This window comes from Rhinolophus sinicus, linkage group LG04 (genome assembly GCF_036562045.2).
Source record: "Rhinolophus sinicus isolate RSC01 linkage group LG04, ASM3656204v1, whole genome shotgun sequence".
Taxonomy (NCBI): domain Eukaryota; kingdom Metazoa; phylum Chordata; class Mammalia; order Chiroptera; family Rhinolophidae; genus Rhinolophus; species Rhinolophus sinicus.
This window is the reverse complement of record NC_133754.1, coordinates 122,470,096-122,486,519: the sequence shown is the minus strand read 5'-3', so window position 1 is coordinate 122,486,519 and position 16,424 is coordinate 122,470,096. Positions and strand designations below refer to the sequence as shown.

The 16,424-nt window shown below is 39.3% G+C and overlaps 1 protein-coding gene across 35 annotated transcripts in view; it reads right to left on the bottom strand.

Moving 5' to 3' along the window:
* Positions 1-16,424, bottom strand: part of ELAVL2 (ELAV like RNA binding protein 2) — a 154,355-nt gene that overhangs the window by 65,127 nt on the left and 72,804 nt on the right. For 12 of the 35 annotated variants that reach the window (XM_074330309.1, XM_019752416.2, XM_074330307.1 and 9 more), the window contains 2 exons: positions 6,806-6,896; positions 3,802-4,045 (listed from right to left, as the gene is read on the bottom strand). In XM_074330309.1, coding sequence (XP_074186410.1) covers positions 3,802-4,045; positions 6,806-6,877 — 316 coding nt within the window. In that variant the 5' untranslated portion in view covers positions 6,878-6,896. Of the gene's footprint in view, positions 1-3,801; positions 4,046-6,780; positions 6,897-16,424 lie in introns of all 35 variants that reach the window. The other 23 variants (XM_019752420.2, XM_019752423.2, XM_074330318.1 and 20 more) reach the window with 4 other exon arrangements.

The window sequence follows — 16,424 nt, the reverse complement described above, 5'->3', positions numbered from 1 at the left end:
CAGTGACCCTGTACAAGCTGTATGTCTCACTATAAATTTATTAGATGGTACTGTGCTTAATTTTTTAAGAGTTCTGGCCTCCAAAGAAGCAAGGAGAAAATATCCCAGGAAGGGCTCAGAAAACCAGAATTCTAGTCCCCGTTCTCCCACTTAACAGCCACGTGGTCTGGGACCAGTAGTGTCAGCCAACCTAGGCCTCTCATCTCCTGTTAAGTGAGAGAGTTGGCTACAGTCACCTCAAGGGCTTTTCTAACTCTTAACGCTCTATTATGCATTCCTTGCATCATAAAATCCATTTCCCTTCTCTAGAATGCAGCATCAGCAGGTGTCAAGGACTCTGAAGTGCATTTAAGAACTCAAAGGGATGCACCGATGTCAGCTAAGCCGTACAGGCAGCAGGAGCGGCTCATGATGAATGCCGACAGACAGGAAACAGCACGAAGCATAAAACTGGGGACAAGCCCAAAGAGAGGGCCTACAAAACAACACGGTGAACAGAATTTAGGCCAGAGATAAGATTATTGTATTTGCTACTGAACACGTGTCTTAATGTATTTCCCTAATCCTCATTCTATCAAAATAGTGACATTAATTTGTTAACACCAACACATTCTAAAAATTACATACTCTTTTAGGACTTAGGAAAGAGGCATACATTTTTCTAACTAGATATTTTTGTACCTGAGATACAGTTTCCCAGTTCAGCATTACCTAAGAAAAGATTTAAGAAAAGTAAAAAGAAGGACTTAAATTTTCTTTCCGAAGAGTGATCCCAGCGTTTTCTTACAACCCAATTAATGCTCACCTCCTACAAAATCGGAATATAAAGTTCTGGCCCAAAAGCTCCACAAGAGGTAGGATAAATTGGATAATTAGAGCAGGACCAAGGAACTCTGATTTGACCCTAAAAATGTATACTGAGAAACTGTATAAGCTGACTAATGCTAAATACCACAGGGTAGGGTCAAAATCCTCACAAATTCTTTCAAACCTTTCTAGACAAATTTTAATAATAGCTTCTTAGGAAGATATGCCCACATTGCAAAGTGCAACAATTCAAAACCCAGTTTTAGAAATCTGTCATTTACTAGTCTATTTTGTTCAATACAAACATTTAGTAAGAAACTCAGAATTTAAAAACAACGAAACAAAAAAAAAAAAACCTAAGGTAATTTACGCTTGAGGCTAACTAAGTCTGATCATCTGAGCACCATTTTAACGCATACTAAGAACAAGATGTCAGTGGGCCAAATCAAAATAGGGTAACTAGAAGAAGAGGTCCTTTGTATTCAGATTTGCCTACTTAGCTTTTTAATTTATAGTTCATTATCATGGATTTTCATTTTCTGAAACATGCTCATATTTTATTGATATGAAAAGGTTACGGAAGAGTTTCAGATTGTCTGATAACCCGTTAACAAACTGACTTCAAAAGCTTTTATAGTGACTTGCTCAACAGAAACCGAGTGGGTGGATATCCCCTCAAATGAGGTCTATGGTCAAAGAAGGCTGGGGAACAGCAGGGTTTTTAACATAGTTTTTAATGTGTTAATAATCTGCATTATGGATCTTCAATAGGAAACCATGGAAGGCAGCATTTCTCAAACTTGTCCATCAAAGGTAACACTCATTTTGAGGAGTGTTTATGACTATATCTCTTGGAAGGAAGTGTAGAAAACATCTTTCCACCCTCATGCCCACCATGGATTTTCTTGGGTACTCCGCTTGCTTACCAGAGATTTCAAACATTAATTTTACCAATGTTTAGAAAACTGTCAGCCCCGCTCACTGAAAAGACAATGGGGAAGGGGTGGACGTGAAAGAAATGGACAACAAATATTAATGCAATTTGCCAGTATCTAACTGTGTATTTCGGAGAACCCCTGGGCTATGGTTCTATCACCAATGTCCACCATATTAATGCCAAGAAGGAAGGGATGTGGAGATACACAACTCAAATTTATCCATTTGCAACACGTAACAGCCCTAGTAAAAAGTTTATGAAAGAATAAAGTCATTCAAGACTGACCAAAGATGAGAGATGAAAATCTCTGAAATGTTTCCTGTGGAAAATATCTAATATGATTTAGTATTTCCTTCTGCTCCCAGCATCACAACATGAAAATGTGACTTTTATATGACTTGTTCAAGCATCATTTTTTTTAATAGTAGGTAGAAATACCAAACAAAATCACATAATTTATGTCACAGCCTTCGTACCATTTATCACATAGTCATTTATATCAAAGAGGTTGTAAAATTCACATATAAAGGATGCTGTTTTGCTAAAAATAACAATATAACAAAATGTAGTATCAGGACAGACACAGGTAATAACAGCCATTTGCTTTCTACCTTTTCCAATTTTCCAAAAATTTTCTTTATAAATTTCACATATACTACAGAGATTTTGGAAATGCACATGGAAAAAAAAATCTCCTCCAAACAAAAAACAAACCTTCTTAATGACATCATGGTGAACTTCTAAGTACCATAATTTGCTAGAATATAATTATTAAGTATACATTGATGACAATGAGGTTTCACTTAGTTTTTACTTGATTTACTTGATTTCAATAAATTCTCTCTGTGAACCTCAATCTGTAGCTCAAGAAAATGACTGTATGGCCAACCCCCGGTGACAGTGCTAAGAACTCACTCAGCTCGGAGAGAATAAGCCCTGCTGTTGTGAGAAAAGAACACCTAAAGGTACTACCTCAGGACAAGTCAAAATTGACCTCAAAGTTACCTAGAGGGACCCCTTCCTCTGCCCCCTACCTGATTTTACCAAGGGAAACCTGAAACCAAAAGTTGATTTGCCCAAGGTCATATGACTAACGTTCAGACTCCTGGTCTAACTCATCACACTGTCCTTAAGTATCCTTTACTCACTTCAACTACTTAGTTTTATATTTTTGTAAAGCAAGATGATATTTTTGTAAAGCCATGTAAAGCAATTTGATATGCACCATTCCTCAACCTTAACAACACCTATGAAAAAGCTAGAGTATGTCTACACCTTAACTTCCTATTTTCAGTGTCTGAAAATTCCTGCAGGAAGCATTAACCCTTCTATCTCAAGAACATGCTCCAAATTAAGTTCTGGCTTATTCTAAAAGTTTAGTCAAATCTTACAAAATACTATGGAGATTTTCCACTGACATTCAAAAGGTACTATTATTAAAGGCCCAATAACCTATCCTTTTATCCTTATCTTTATGATAAGAGGAGCACTGAGACAGTACTTTTTCCTTTCCTCATCAAAGAACAGAAAGTAAGATTGTGCTATACAAATTTTATCAGTGCCAATAGCTATACATTGACATGGTAAGTATTACCGTTTACTCTGTTCACGTATAAGCAGAAGGACTATACAGACTTACGGGAAAAGACATTTAAAGAGGTTTTTGCCCTCTCCCAACACAATAGTATTCTTACATCTCATTGCTAAAATGCTACATCACGTAAGCTCAGGGAACTAAAAACTAAAGGTTAACATGACACTTGCTGCCCCAGACACACTGACTTTTAAAACATTTTTCAAAGATGTTATTGTATGGTTCAGAGTATATAAAAGTCTCATTATAATATATACCTACTGTCCGTAGAACAATTTTATGCTTTAAAAGAAAAACAAAATTCTCAGAACTAAGTTTCATACTGTTGATGCAGTCAGTAACAGAGAATCCCTCCATGTGTAAAACTGCAGCACTGACTGACTTACAAGCAGTAAACGTATTCTTTTCTCACACCTTGAAACGCAGTCCTTTAAATGTGAGTAACCTGTATAAAATTACATACCTGTTATTTTGTCTCTTACAAGCTTACAGGACTCTATCTCACCGATGCTCCCAAAAAGGCTCTTAAGCTCCTCCTGTGTCATGTTCTGAGGAAGGTAGTTAACTATTAAGTTGGTCTTGCTGTCCTCTGTGTTCCCAGAGTCAACTGGTGACGAGCAGTTGTTGTTTATGGTGGTTGGACCATTGGCTGTGTTATTGCAAGTTGGCCCATTAGACAGTTGTGTTTCCATGGCAGCAATTACCTGCTAAAAACAGAGAAAATAAGAAATGTCAGAATTCATATTTCACAAACTATTGAGAGATGCCATCCAAAAATGTAAACACAAGTCGTTCTACTGAAATTACAACAAAGATTCAACAAAAAGTGCAATATGTACGCTAATTTTTACTTCATTATTAAGCTATTCAATTAAGATCACAATTATACTGTCACATACGCTTTCCATACATGCACATAAGCACAATGTAAATCTTAAACATTCTCTAGAATCCCATTTCTGGATCTACTCACATACCCTTACTCACCTGCAGTGTCCAGAGACTTGAAAAAATTTAGTACCATAAGGCACAGAATTGAACCCTGACTAAAAATCACATTGGAAAATAAAAAAAGTGCTTAACATGCTACCAAAAACAAACCAAGAAATGGTCTACCTAACTTTGAAGAGATTTTAAGCTAGCCTAAGAGTTTCAATATACTAAAACTGTCAGACATCCATTAACTTAAAATCAAGGAGCAAGAGAGTACTTTAAAAAATACAAATTTGTCAACATGTACTGTTTTGGTTACATATTGAAAATGTTTTTGATTGACAATATCTTATACCCCTACTGTTGGTAAGAAATAAGAAAACATCAGATGTTGTATGTTAGGACGTGAAAAGGATTTGTAGGATAACTTGGGAAAGAAACTATGAATACTTAGTGGACCTTGTAGAATCTAACAAGCCATTCTCATCAATCTTGGCAGCTAAGGCTCACCAACATGGTAACTCATCAAAATAAAACCCCAAACAATTCAATATGATATTCTGCCTTGACTCTGACATAGGGGGAAAAAAAAGCCTATCCAGTCCACTAAAACAACAATGTAAATATATCAATTTTTCCAAACAGACCTGCCCAAGGAATTTTCCTTTGAGCACATAAGCCTGTTTAAAGTACATCTATAAACTCCAAATACAGGATAACTAGCAGAGTTGGGGAAAATGGTCTCAAACTGTTCAGCCTTCTCTAAAAATCACTGATTAAGAAAATTCAGATCTAGTTTCCTAAAAATCAATCCTATGCTTTTTGAGCAAAAGAGTCACAAACCACAGCCCCCAATTTTCTAAAACCATCTTCCAATCGTGATCTACTTTAGAGAGCCAAGATTGTGGGAGAATCCAAAAATCAAATCTTCCCTGAAAGGATTATCTTGCATCTTTCATCCAGTACATCGCTCATCTCCACAAAAAAAAAAGAAAAACAACTTCTCAAAATTGACAATTCTGAATTGATGGGATACTAGTTTCAGGGACATTTTTTAACATATAAAAGGCAAAGAATCTGAGACAAAATTTAAAAAGCAAAGCAGAGGGAAAGAGTGTTACAAGAAAAGAGGGAAAAGGTCTTTTAAAAAGCATACTGCCTAAGAAAAATAAAAGGGCACAACAGTAGATAAGCATATGGAAAGAAATCTCTACTGCCAAGAGATGTTTATAAAAGAAGGCAGCATAGGACAGATTGAGAGTGGTCAGACTGAACAACAATCATCACTATCATGATAAAAAACAGGAGACAAAATCCAGACTACCTATGAAATACCAAACAACCCATAACCCCTCCTCCATAACTTCATTTCCTTTTCAAAGAAATGGGTATTTATTCTACAAGCTGCAAACTACATCTCTCGGACAAGTACTCTTAGGGAATGCTTAAAGGAATAAAAAAAGAAATGTTTGGAAATCAGTATAAAAAAATCTGACACAATTCAAGATATGCATTTTATTATAATTAACAAATGTATCTGAAACTGAGAAAGGATGTTTCAGATTTCCTAATAAAGCATAACTGCTCCAGTTTGTAGAGTATTAGCTGTGGGTGACTCTCCCAGCAGAATTCTTGTGATTAACATTTGCCCAGCAGTCATGGAAACAATGAGCTGAAAGATGAGAATAGTCAAGGGCAAGGAAAACAAATCGCTATTCAAAAGTTAGGGTATGTGTAGAAACTATATGAGCCCCAAATAGGAGATTGGAACTGAAGCTCATTGGGATGGCGTTTGAAACAAAGTGTTCATTGACTGAAATTAGCAGGATTTTAGCAAGGACAACAAACACTCCTCACTCAATTGCACATTTATTTCCATGTTCAGGTGGCAAGAATGAGCTCCTAAGCCAACATTCAAGTGAACAGCTGCAGTAGGCTGTGTGCACTGAAAATTACAGCATCTCTCAGCTATAGGACCATCTGCTCAGAATAAAATGATACTAATGTGCTATATTTTACAAATAATGCATATTCCATTGATAGGCTCAACACAACTGTTCACAGAATGCAAACGCTTTCAACAGTTACTGGGCAAATAATTTCCAGCTAGATTTACAATTTCAACAATTTTGTTTGAGCATCAGGAATTGTGAATAACTTCAAAATTTAGTAACCAAAAAAATACATAGTAAACAGAATGTAAAGAATTACGGTAACTTAGTATTCAGACCATACCAAAACTTTTGTTGTTTTTTTTAAAAAAAGCTTGTCACTCTTTTCTTTGAGTCTGCACTAAATCCTAATTTAGATTATAAAAAGTTAAGAGACAAAAGCATGGTTCTGATGCTACATATACCACTATGGTTAAAATTGCAATGTGCTTTAGCTCCTAATGATGGCCATACCGCAATAGGTTGAAGGTAAGAATCATTAATATGCCAAATGAAAAGTTCAAGTGTTTGGTATGGCCTCAGCACTGCTGCAACATGCTAAAAAAAAAGTAGCCTACAGAATTTAAGAAAAATCCCACAGACCCCAGTCCAAGGCTCTGCTGCCCACGAACCACTTCTAAGCAGAGAAGCCACATCACACAGTCTGACTGCCATGTTAGTTTGGAGTTGCCGTCTGCAATATGGACACAAAAAGTACCGTATGTTAGATGAGCAAGGTAATGCAACAAATCAGTTTGTACAAAATTTACAGTGATTGTATTGATATTCCCAGCACGTCCATGCAGTGTGGCTTAATTAAATTTGAGGCAATTCCAATCTAATCTTTCCAAATTCATTTTAACATGTAGTTTTCCTGCACAAATTAAGCATTTTTAATTAGGAGCCTGATTTTATAACAGTATTAACTAGTTACCTTGGCATCTATCCTAAAGAACTACCTTAAACCACATCTTTAAAAATTTTTTTAATAATAATAAAATGAAAAATACTGCATGCTGTCCTGTCTCATAAGGATATGGGAGAAGGGAGGAAATGTGAATGAAATTTTATAGTGAGAAAAGGCAGTCATTTAATTCATAAGTGAATGCTTTGCATAAAAGCACTCTTTCCCCAAAATATCAGAAAGGGCATTAAGAGAAGCTGTATGTGCCCGTACGGTTACAGTATTACTATAAACGATCCCTGATCCTGGGACTGAAAATTAAAAGTGAATCGAAACCCTGTGAGGTTATTCTGCCACTAGAGTCAAACTGATGTCTAACAGTTTCACTGAGAATTGTTCACATAATACTAAGAGGCAGTAAACCAGCATCTTTCAATTGAAATAATTGGACCAATAAATAGGATTGTTTGGAGTAATGCTTATATAGGATGTCAGCTTTGTCCCTGAACGAAATCAAGTGAACATTTTTTAATATGTAAATTGTAAACCCAGCACGATGTGAAATTAGTGCTGCTATGAGGCCTCCAGAATAGTTAATGGGCCATTCACCACTCACTACAACTTGCCCAAACACTAAACAATATTGGCACAAAAGCCAACATTTACCTTTTAGCCATATAAGCAGAGGTTTTAAACAGCCAGCATAATATTAAAAAAAACTCAGTCTCTGAAATAGACAATAAATAATAAAGGAGGGCTGAAACCTCTTTTCCTTGCGTATTTATGATAAAAACTTCACCCTGAGTTACATCTGGCTGTGATTTGCTCTTGATGCCAGTGCTGACGTTAATGACACACAACAATGGATTCCATTTTCTGGCATCTACCAAGAGGGTTGAAGATACCCTACAGGATGCCAAGGAAATGTTTTACTCTTCTTCCCTTCTCCCACTGTTACCAGAGAATCAATCTGATTCTATGTTCTTTATTAAAAAAAACAAAACAAAACAAAACAAAAACTTAAGAGTTGAACTGAACCTGTGAAAAAATAATGTGCTTTTACACCCATGAAATACAAGAACCTGACTGTGGTTAGACTAGCAGGTAGGACAGGTGGAGGGCCACACCCAACAGGTTAAACTAAGCTTAAATTTATGCCCCGAATACCCTCCGGATTTAATATCTAAGCATTCTTCACAACATAAAACCATAGACTCAAATGTAATGGCCTCAGTCCCTTCTGTTCCATAGGAGGCGACGCTAATGAGCTAATCTATCGACACCCCTCTTTCTGAAAGCCCCAGGGATGTGAACAATCGCTTTATTGCTCCAGCTAGCTAGGAAGGCTGTGTATGGAAAATGATTCTACTGCACTTTTACATTTCAAGCACCCCAGACAGTTTCTCTGCTTGAGGCAGACACATACCTTTATGGGAAGTTATAAATAAGTTGCTCACATGGCCCTTACCTTTATGCTGGCCAACAATTCAGTTACTAAAAATGTAAAGCTACTTCCCCTTCACTTAAGGACAGGCAATTCGGCTCTACTCAATCTACCACAGACAACGGGGCTTTGTACTATTTATAGATTCTGTTGGCTCTGAAATTCTTTGGAAGGGGGAAAAGAGGCCATATGAAAATGACACAGAACCATTAATTTAAAGGCTTAAAAAATAATGTTTCAATGTATGCCCAGGTCTCACGTTAGACATCAATTATGCCAACTGAGACAGCTTTTCTCCTGTTGTTCTCCATGCAATAATTTATGAAAAGGCACTTCAGCATAGCTCAATCTAGAATATTCTAAATGTTTCCTCTGCTCAGACAGACAATGACGACTGTTAGTTTGGTGGGGGGGGTGATTTTGGGGGGGGGGAGCAGGAGTGGCCTCTACATTTTTCCCACTCACACAGTTTCTTTCCAAATATCCATCAAGATTTTTTAAATTGAATTGTTTTCCTTTTTACTTAAACAGCCTCATTGTATTTTAATTTCTAAAGGTTCTTCCAATAGTGGATTTTAGGAAACTATGCGATTGCTTGATTTCTCATATCTGGGACCAACAGTTTTCTGCTCACATGAAAGGAAAAGTCCCTATTTTTCAAGGTTTCCTAAAAAAAAAAATTCTGAAAACTAAGGTTATCAGCTTCTTTGCTATTTTCAAACCTCTGGCAGACAATCACCAAACAAGGGAGAAAGCTAATCAAAAACATCCTAAATATATTCTGAGAATTCTCATTACATACAATGTGTGCAAGGGACAAAAAGTTTTCCAAGACCTAGAACCCACCTGATTTGGAGACCAGACTTCTGGGTAAAAGTCACAGAACTGCTGACAGGGCCATTGCACATTCCGTACATTTGCACCAGCCTCTTCATTGCTACGGTTACCATTCCGATCTGGGCCCTCATCTCTCCTCAGGACCACTGAATTCCAGCCTCCCAAAAGGTCCCTCATCATCCTATCCATACTAACACTATTCCCAGATGGATTTTCCTAAACCCTCAATAGCCTCCACTGATGTCTATCAAATTAAGTACAAACTACTCAGTATAAACAGTATCAACATCTGAGGTCCTCTCCCAGCCCACTTATCCAAGCACCTAAAAATGTGAACCACTCCTTTGTCCCTCAACCAGTCACAGTGTATTCAAAGACATACATTCTCTGGCTTTGCTCAGGCGTTTCCATCTGCCTGGAAGGCCCCCACCATACCCACCCCACATCCACTTCCGGGCGCTGTACAGACTAAGCGTTCAAAAACATATTAAGGACAAGAACGGGTTCCTTAAAAAAAAAAATTGGAGCATGAAAGGGCAATCACCTCCCTAAATACATGCAAACTTGGTAGCTTGTTCTCTATCCCACCTCAAGTGTTTCAAACCAGAAATAATTATAAAAGCCCATTTTCCATTTTTGGCATACTCCATCAGCCACCCTGACCCACTGAAGTCCAGGTTCTTGTTAAATGGCATAACAAAGGAAACTACCTTGAGTGAACACTTGTGTTCATTTTATTTCAAAAGCCTCACATGCCAACTACAAAAAAGCTGGAAGCCAACAAACTCAAAAACATGGTACAAATTGCTCCAAGCCGCTGGCCAGCCGAGTTAGGGAGATGTGGCTTCTGGAATCTGGACTGAACTTGAGGGAGATGGCAGCAGCAAAGATATATGTGGAAAAAAATTAAACAGATTTTAACACAAAGGTGTTTAAAAACATAATATAATTAAGTTATGGATCTCAAATGGTTTTAATTTGACATAGACTAGAAAGTTTAAGCAAATATAAAAGGATCTAACAAGAATCACAGCGAAGGTCAAGGGCAAGCATCTCGCTCACCCTAAAAAGGTACACTATAGATAGAATCCTTGGTCTGCACACTTCTTTGCAGCAAAAGGGTTCTCAATCCTTTAGTAGCACAGTACCAGGGCAGAATCAGTGTACATTGTGCAAAGCCTTTCCTCTGACCACACAGAAGCCGTTTGTCTCTAACGTATAAGAGCAGAACCTACCAAAATATAGACAGCAACCCTGGCCAAAAAGCATCTTCCTTTGGGGAACTCGAGGCAGGGATCCAAAAGCGCCTGAAATAATCAGGGGCATAATAAGAGGTTACAGAGCTGAGTAAGTAGCCAAGGGGGTCTTTTACCTAGCAGACACCATTCCTACAGAACAATGTTTTATCTTTCCCATTAAAACGGCATTTTCCAGATAACACTCCAACTTCACTGAATTAAGCAAGAGAGGAGGAGTCAGTCAAGCACTAAAATCACAAGGCCAATGTGTCAGCTACAGAAACGAGCCATTAGTTTGTTTTCTTTAAAGCTCTTCACTTTGCTTTGTGGTTCCTAAAATAATAAACGTTTGTGGCTTTAAACTTCAGGGGACTTCCTCCATCCTAGATTCCCTGCCAACGCCCTACCCCATCCCCAACACCATTTTAGCTGCCTCACAAGCTCTGTGGATTCCTCAGCCTCATCTAACTCAGCTTGTTGGCCCCGGGGCTAACAAAAGTCCAGGAGCTGCCAGAGACAATGCACAGAACAGCTGCAGGACACAGAGGCAGAATGTTCTTTGGCAGTGAATGCCACCATTTCTCTGTCTCTTGGCCCATTACAGCTCCTACACACACACTAGTCTTTCTGACGCCAGTCTTTCTGAGGTTTTGTGGTTCTAGAGCTGGCAGAATTTAAAAAAAACTTTGAGATTAGAGAGTAGAACAAATGAGTGTAGGGGTCCCAAGTCCTCCCCTTCCTTCTAGGTCCATTGGTGAGAAGATCTGCTCAAGCTTCATGCATTGTTCCTTCACCCACCCATTCAACAAACATCTGTACCCAACTCCCATGAGCTGAAGGCTGTCGGAGGTACTTGAGATACAGCAATGAAGACGTGTCCCGGAATGTATATTTGCAATGGGAGGTGTGCGCAGCAGATCACAAACGAACATATGTAATAAAGTAGTGTATTAGCTAGACATGTGTGCTTTGGGATAAAAGAAAACGGAGAGCAGAGTAAGGGTGTTGAGAATGGGGAGGCTGAGACGGGTAGTTTCTCACAGCGGCCCTCAACGTGAAGGTGAGCTCTGAGCCAACTGCTGCAGTAGGTGGAATAACGACTCAGGGTAGGTGTCTACAACCTAATCCCTGAAATCTATAAATATGTTAATGACATGAGGGACTTAAATTGCAAACAGAATTAAGGCTGCTACCGTGTTTCCCCGAAAATAAGACCTAGCCGGACAATCAGCTCTAATGCGTCTTTTGGAGCAAAAATTAATATAGGACCCGGTCTTACATAAGACCCGATCTTATAGTAAAATAAGACCTGGTCTGACATTAATTTTTGCTCCAAAAGACGCATTAGAGCTGATTGCCCAGCTAGGTCTTATTTTCGGGGAAACACGGTAATCAGATGACCTTGAGAAAGTAGAGAGATTATCCTGGATTATCCAAGTGGGCCCAATTAATTAGAAGAGTCCTTCTGAATGGAAGTGGGAGGCTGGAGAGTCAGTTGTCACAGTGACACAAGGTGAAAAAGTCTGGACGCAGCATCGCTGGCTTCGAAGATGGAAGGGAGCCACCAACAAAGGAATGTGGGCAGCCTCCAGAGCTAGAAAGGGCAAGAAAACAGGCTGTCCCTCCCTACAGCCTCCAAGGAGGAATGCAGCCCTGCCACGTCCTGATGCAGCCCATCTCAATCACAGTGCACCGCAGGGGGCTGTGACCTTCAGCACTGTAAGATAACAACTTTGTGTTGTTTTAAGCACCAAGTCTATAGTTATTTGCTACAGATGTAGCAGTAAACAAATACATCCCGCAGGGATACCTGGAAGCGGAGCATTCCTGGCAGAGATCGGCCAGGCCCAAGCCAGAAGGAGATAGAGGGAGATGAATCTAAGAGGTAAGAGGTCAGATCACACAGGGCCTTGGAGGCAGAGGGGAGGAACGAGTTTTCTATGAAACTCTTCAGACCCAGCCAGGGACCCTAAAACTAAACTGACAGACTAACGAGAGAAAAGCATACAAATTGTATTGCATTTTTACATGTACCTGGGAGCCTTCACAAGAGAATGAAGACCCGAAGAAGTGATCTGAGCAGGGAGCTTTTACACTGTTTAGACGAACAGTTAAGTTTCTGAAGAAATGACAAAACAGAGGTGTTTGTGAGACAGGGTCCGGCTCGGACCCCCACAGTAGAGGCCTTGCAACATCCCCAGCCTCACTTTGACTTGACCTACCTGTAGCTTAGTAATAGGTCATCCCCCTGTGACTTGAGCTCAGAAGTTCCCAGTCCCACCTAGTTCCTTCTTTTAAAAAATTACCCTGAAACTTATGCCCTTTGGCTTATTGATCACAATCTCAATGGTCCACCGGGCAACTCCCATCATTGTTCCTGGGTTGCTGACGCCACTATGGAATCACGTGGCCACAGGGCAGGCTCCACGCAGACCCCTGGAACCCTCAGGTAGCCTCTGGAGGAATGCCCAGATTTTCCTTTAAAAACCCCAAGCTGGCCTGAGAATGTTAAGGCAGGTTTTGGAGGTGTAACTCGCTGGCTTCTCAGACCACCAGTGCTCTGATAATAAACACGGATTCTATGACCCAACTGCTGTGTCGTCTACTGGCTGGGCAGCGCCGGCAGCACGAGCCCCAGACTCAGTTTGGCCTCCGGTTTCTTTGGGGCTAGTAAACAATGTGCTCGTAAATGATGAAGTAACAGGGAAGATAAGGGTTAGTTTAATAAGGTGGTTTGTACAGATTTCTTGGGCCCAAATCTCTGCTGATAAGAATGTCTTCCTCCTGGTAAAAGGAAGGTACCTTTCACAGGGGAGTTGTACAATTTGTTTCAGGGAAGAACAGGAGGTGAGGGAAGAGTCAGAGTGACCTTTCCGCTTCTGCTGTTTTCTAAAACTCCTTCAGCTAAAGATATTCAATATGTCAAGGCGTGTATTTTGGGGTGGTGTGTCCTAAAACCCATCAGAGGACACCTTAAGAAGAAAGGAAACCACAGAAAAGCTCTGGGCAAAAAGAGTACGTAACACATGCCTACTGTGAAAATAAATGACTTATGGTTGTGTGGGAGGACTCGGCAACTTTGGAAGCAGGAAGACCAGCGAAGAAACAACTGCAGGAATGAAGGTGCAGGATGAGGGTGAGTCCATCCAGGGGGATCAGAGAAGAGGATACACCCAGGAGGAAGCCTGTCACTAACACGCTACTTTAACTTTGTCAGCAAACTGTTAAATCCATTATCCAGAAATAGGTTTAGATTCCAATTGCTCACATTCAAACACACCACCAATGCATTTATTAATTTCCGGGCACTAAGAGTACAAGATAATTACGCAAAGAAATAGCTTCTCTGGAAAGTTGTGTCAAAGAAAAACAGATCTCCTCAAGGAAACCCAACATATAAAAACCCAAATTCATAAATATTACATCAAAAAGAATTCAGCAAGTAATTCATTTAACAGCAAATGTAAAATTTTTAAAAATCAGAGTAAAAGATGCAACTACAAGACAGAACAGTACTCAGAAATTGATTTGTAACCTATGAGGGCCCCATTAAAGCTGTCAAGAGTTCCAAATAAGAAAATATCTCCAAAGTTCTCCCCAAAAGTTTATAAACAAAGAAAATTAAGGTAATGAGAGTGCCATTTCCGCGAAATGGAGGTAAACTTTAAAATCTGTATTCTTCAACAGGACCATGTACCGTGTTTCCCCGAAAAAAAAGACCTAGCTGGACCATCAGCTCTAAAGCGTCTTTTGGAGCAAAAATTAATATAAGACCCGATATTATATAAGACCGGGCCTTATATCATAGTAAAATAAGACCGGGTGTTACATTAATTTTTGCTCCAAAAGATGCATTAGAGCTGATGGTCCGGCTAGGTCTTGTTTTCAAGGAAATATGGTAAACACCTTCACGGTAGTCAGTGGTAAGCCAGGGGTTAACTCCATCTTGGTTACAAGCCAAAACACACTACCTTCTAGTGATGAATCATTCCAGCCTCATTCTTTCATTCCAACCTCAGTGGGCCTAATTAATTGCCGTGTCATTATTTGGCAATAGAACCTAAAGAGGGATATGAGTATAATAAGAATAAAATCAACTACTCCCACAGTTTTTGTAGCCGAGTTCTTGTTTGGTATAGGCAGATAAATTTGAATAGCTAAATTAGGCCAGTTAAAGTAGTAATCAACACAGAAATTGGATTAACTTCACATTCTTCTACAAAAGTCACAGCTACAGGGAACCCCCTCAGGGTAGTACAAATCGGGAAAGGCTGATTGGAAATCCTCGAATTAATCCCAGTAGTTGAGTGTTTTCATTAGGTAGGTTAAAAACATAGCTCCTCTGTACAACAGACATTGAAACACTGTCATATTCAAACTCCAAAACAGAAAGTATGCCTAGTCTTACAGGACACATAAAAGTTTTATGATCACAAATACCAGTTTTAATCACAAGTGTTATAAAGGACCACAATACTCCCATTTGGCCACGAAGGTTAGTTTACTCTTCACTGTCACTTAGCAGGACTTACAGATAGAAAACCAAAAACTATATAGTTAGTGTTTAACTTCAAGTAACTTTTACCAAAATAAAATCAATAAAATAAAATGCCATCAAAACAAGGTACACTTCCTTCATAATGTTGGGAGGCGACAAATGATTTCTGTTGAACTTCAGAGAAACTGAAAATAAAGAGAGGCGGCCCTGGACATATAAAATCTTGTAATTCATTAACGCATTGCAGCGAGCGGAACAATGGCCTCCGCTCAGCCCTCCCTCCACTATAGGAGGGTAAACCTCATTAACAGACACCTGCTTCCTTCCTCTCTGCAATGTGATCGTCTCAAATACATCACTCCACTATGAAACGGATTTTTCTTTCAGTTGATATAATATCTAAAGTCCTGAGATTCTCCAGAGACACAGCACTTTTGATTTAAAAACATGACTATGAATTATTTAGAATGGAAAGCTGGAACATCTTAAAAAACAAGAATCATACTAAGAAAGATACTTCATTTCCTTTGGTTCACCTCTTCCCCTTCTTTGGAAAAAGACAACTTTCCTTAAACTACCTTCCAGCTAAGAAAGAAACACCAAGGCACATCTCGACTTGTTATGGTAATTAAGCTCCTGGTTATTTACTAAGCTCCTGGTTATGTACTACTTTTCAAGAGAGAAAAGGGAGGGGGCAAGAACTCAAGTCAAGTATTATATTTAGTTCTAGTGATTCCAGTTAAGGGAAGGGGCATGAGAGAGAGGATCACACGGAGATTTCTGGTTACTCTGCTGCCTAAGAATGTGTGAGAGAGTTAATGCAAGAAGATAGGAAGGAAGGGAGGGAGTTCACTCTTTACACTACGGCCAGGAAAAGCCTTTCTAAACCTCAGACCTTGTCTGCTTATTACATCCAGAGTCGGCACAGCCCTAACCCCAGGTCTTGGACACCTACTATGGAAAGGAGCCACGATGCTTAGGTTCCCTACCAATGACCGTCACTTCAACTTGTCAGACGTCCTACTCTGCACGTTATCTAAATATCACTAAGGCAAAGCACATTTTAAATAAATGCCTAAGGAATCTCTAAAAGTACAGGGGGGCAAGGCCACCCTTGTATAAATGAACAATGAAGCAAGTGTAAGTATATTTGAGTGTGTGTGTGAGTATATACAAGTGTGTGACTATATCCAAGTGTGTGAGTATATACAAGTAGTATCCAGAACTTACTGAGGCATGTACACACATATTTCTAAGAGCTGATGATAAGTGGTATCTTATCTCCCACAGGCTGAAGTGGG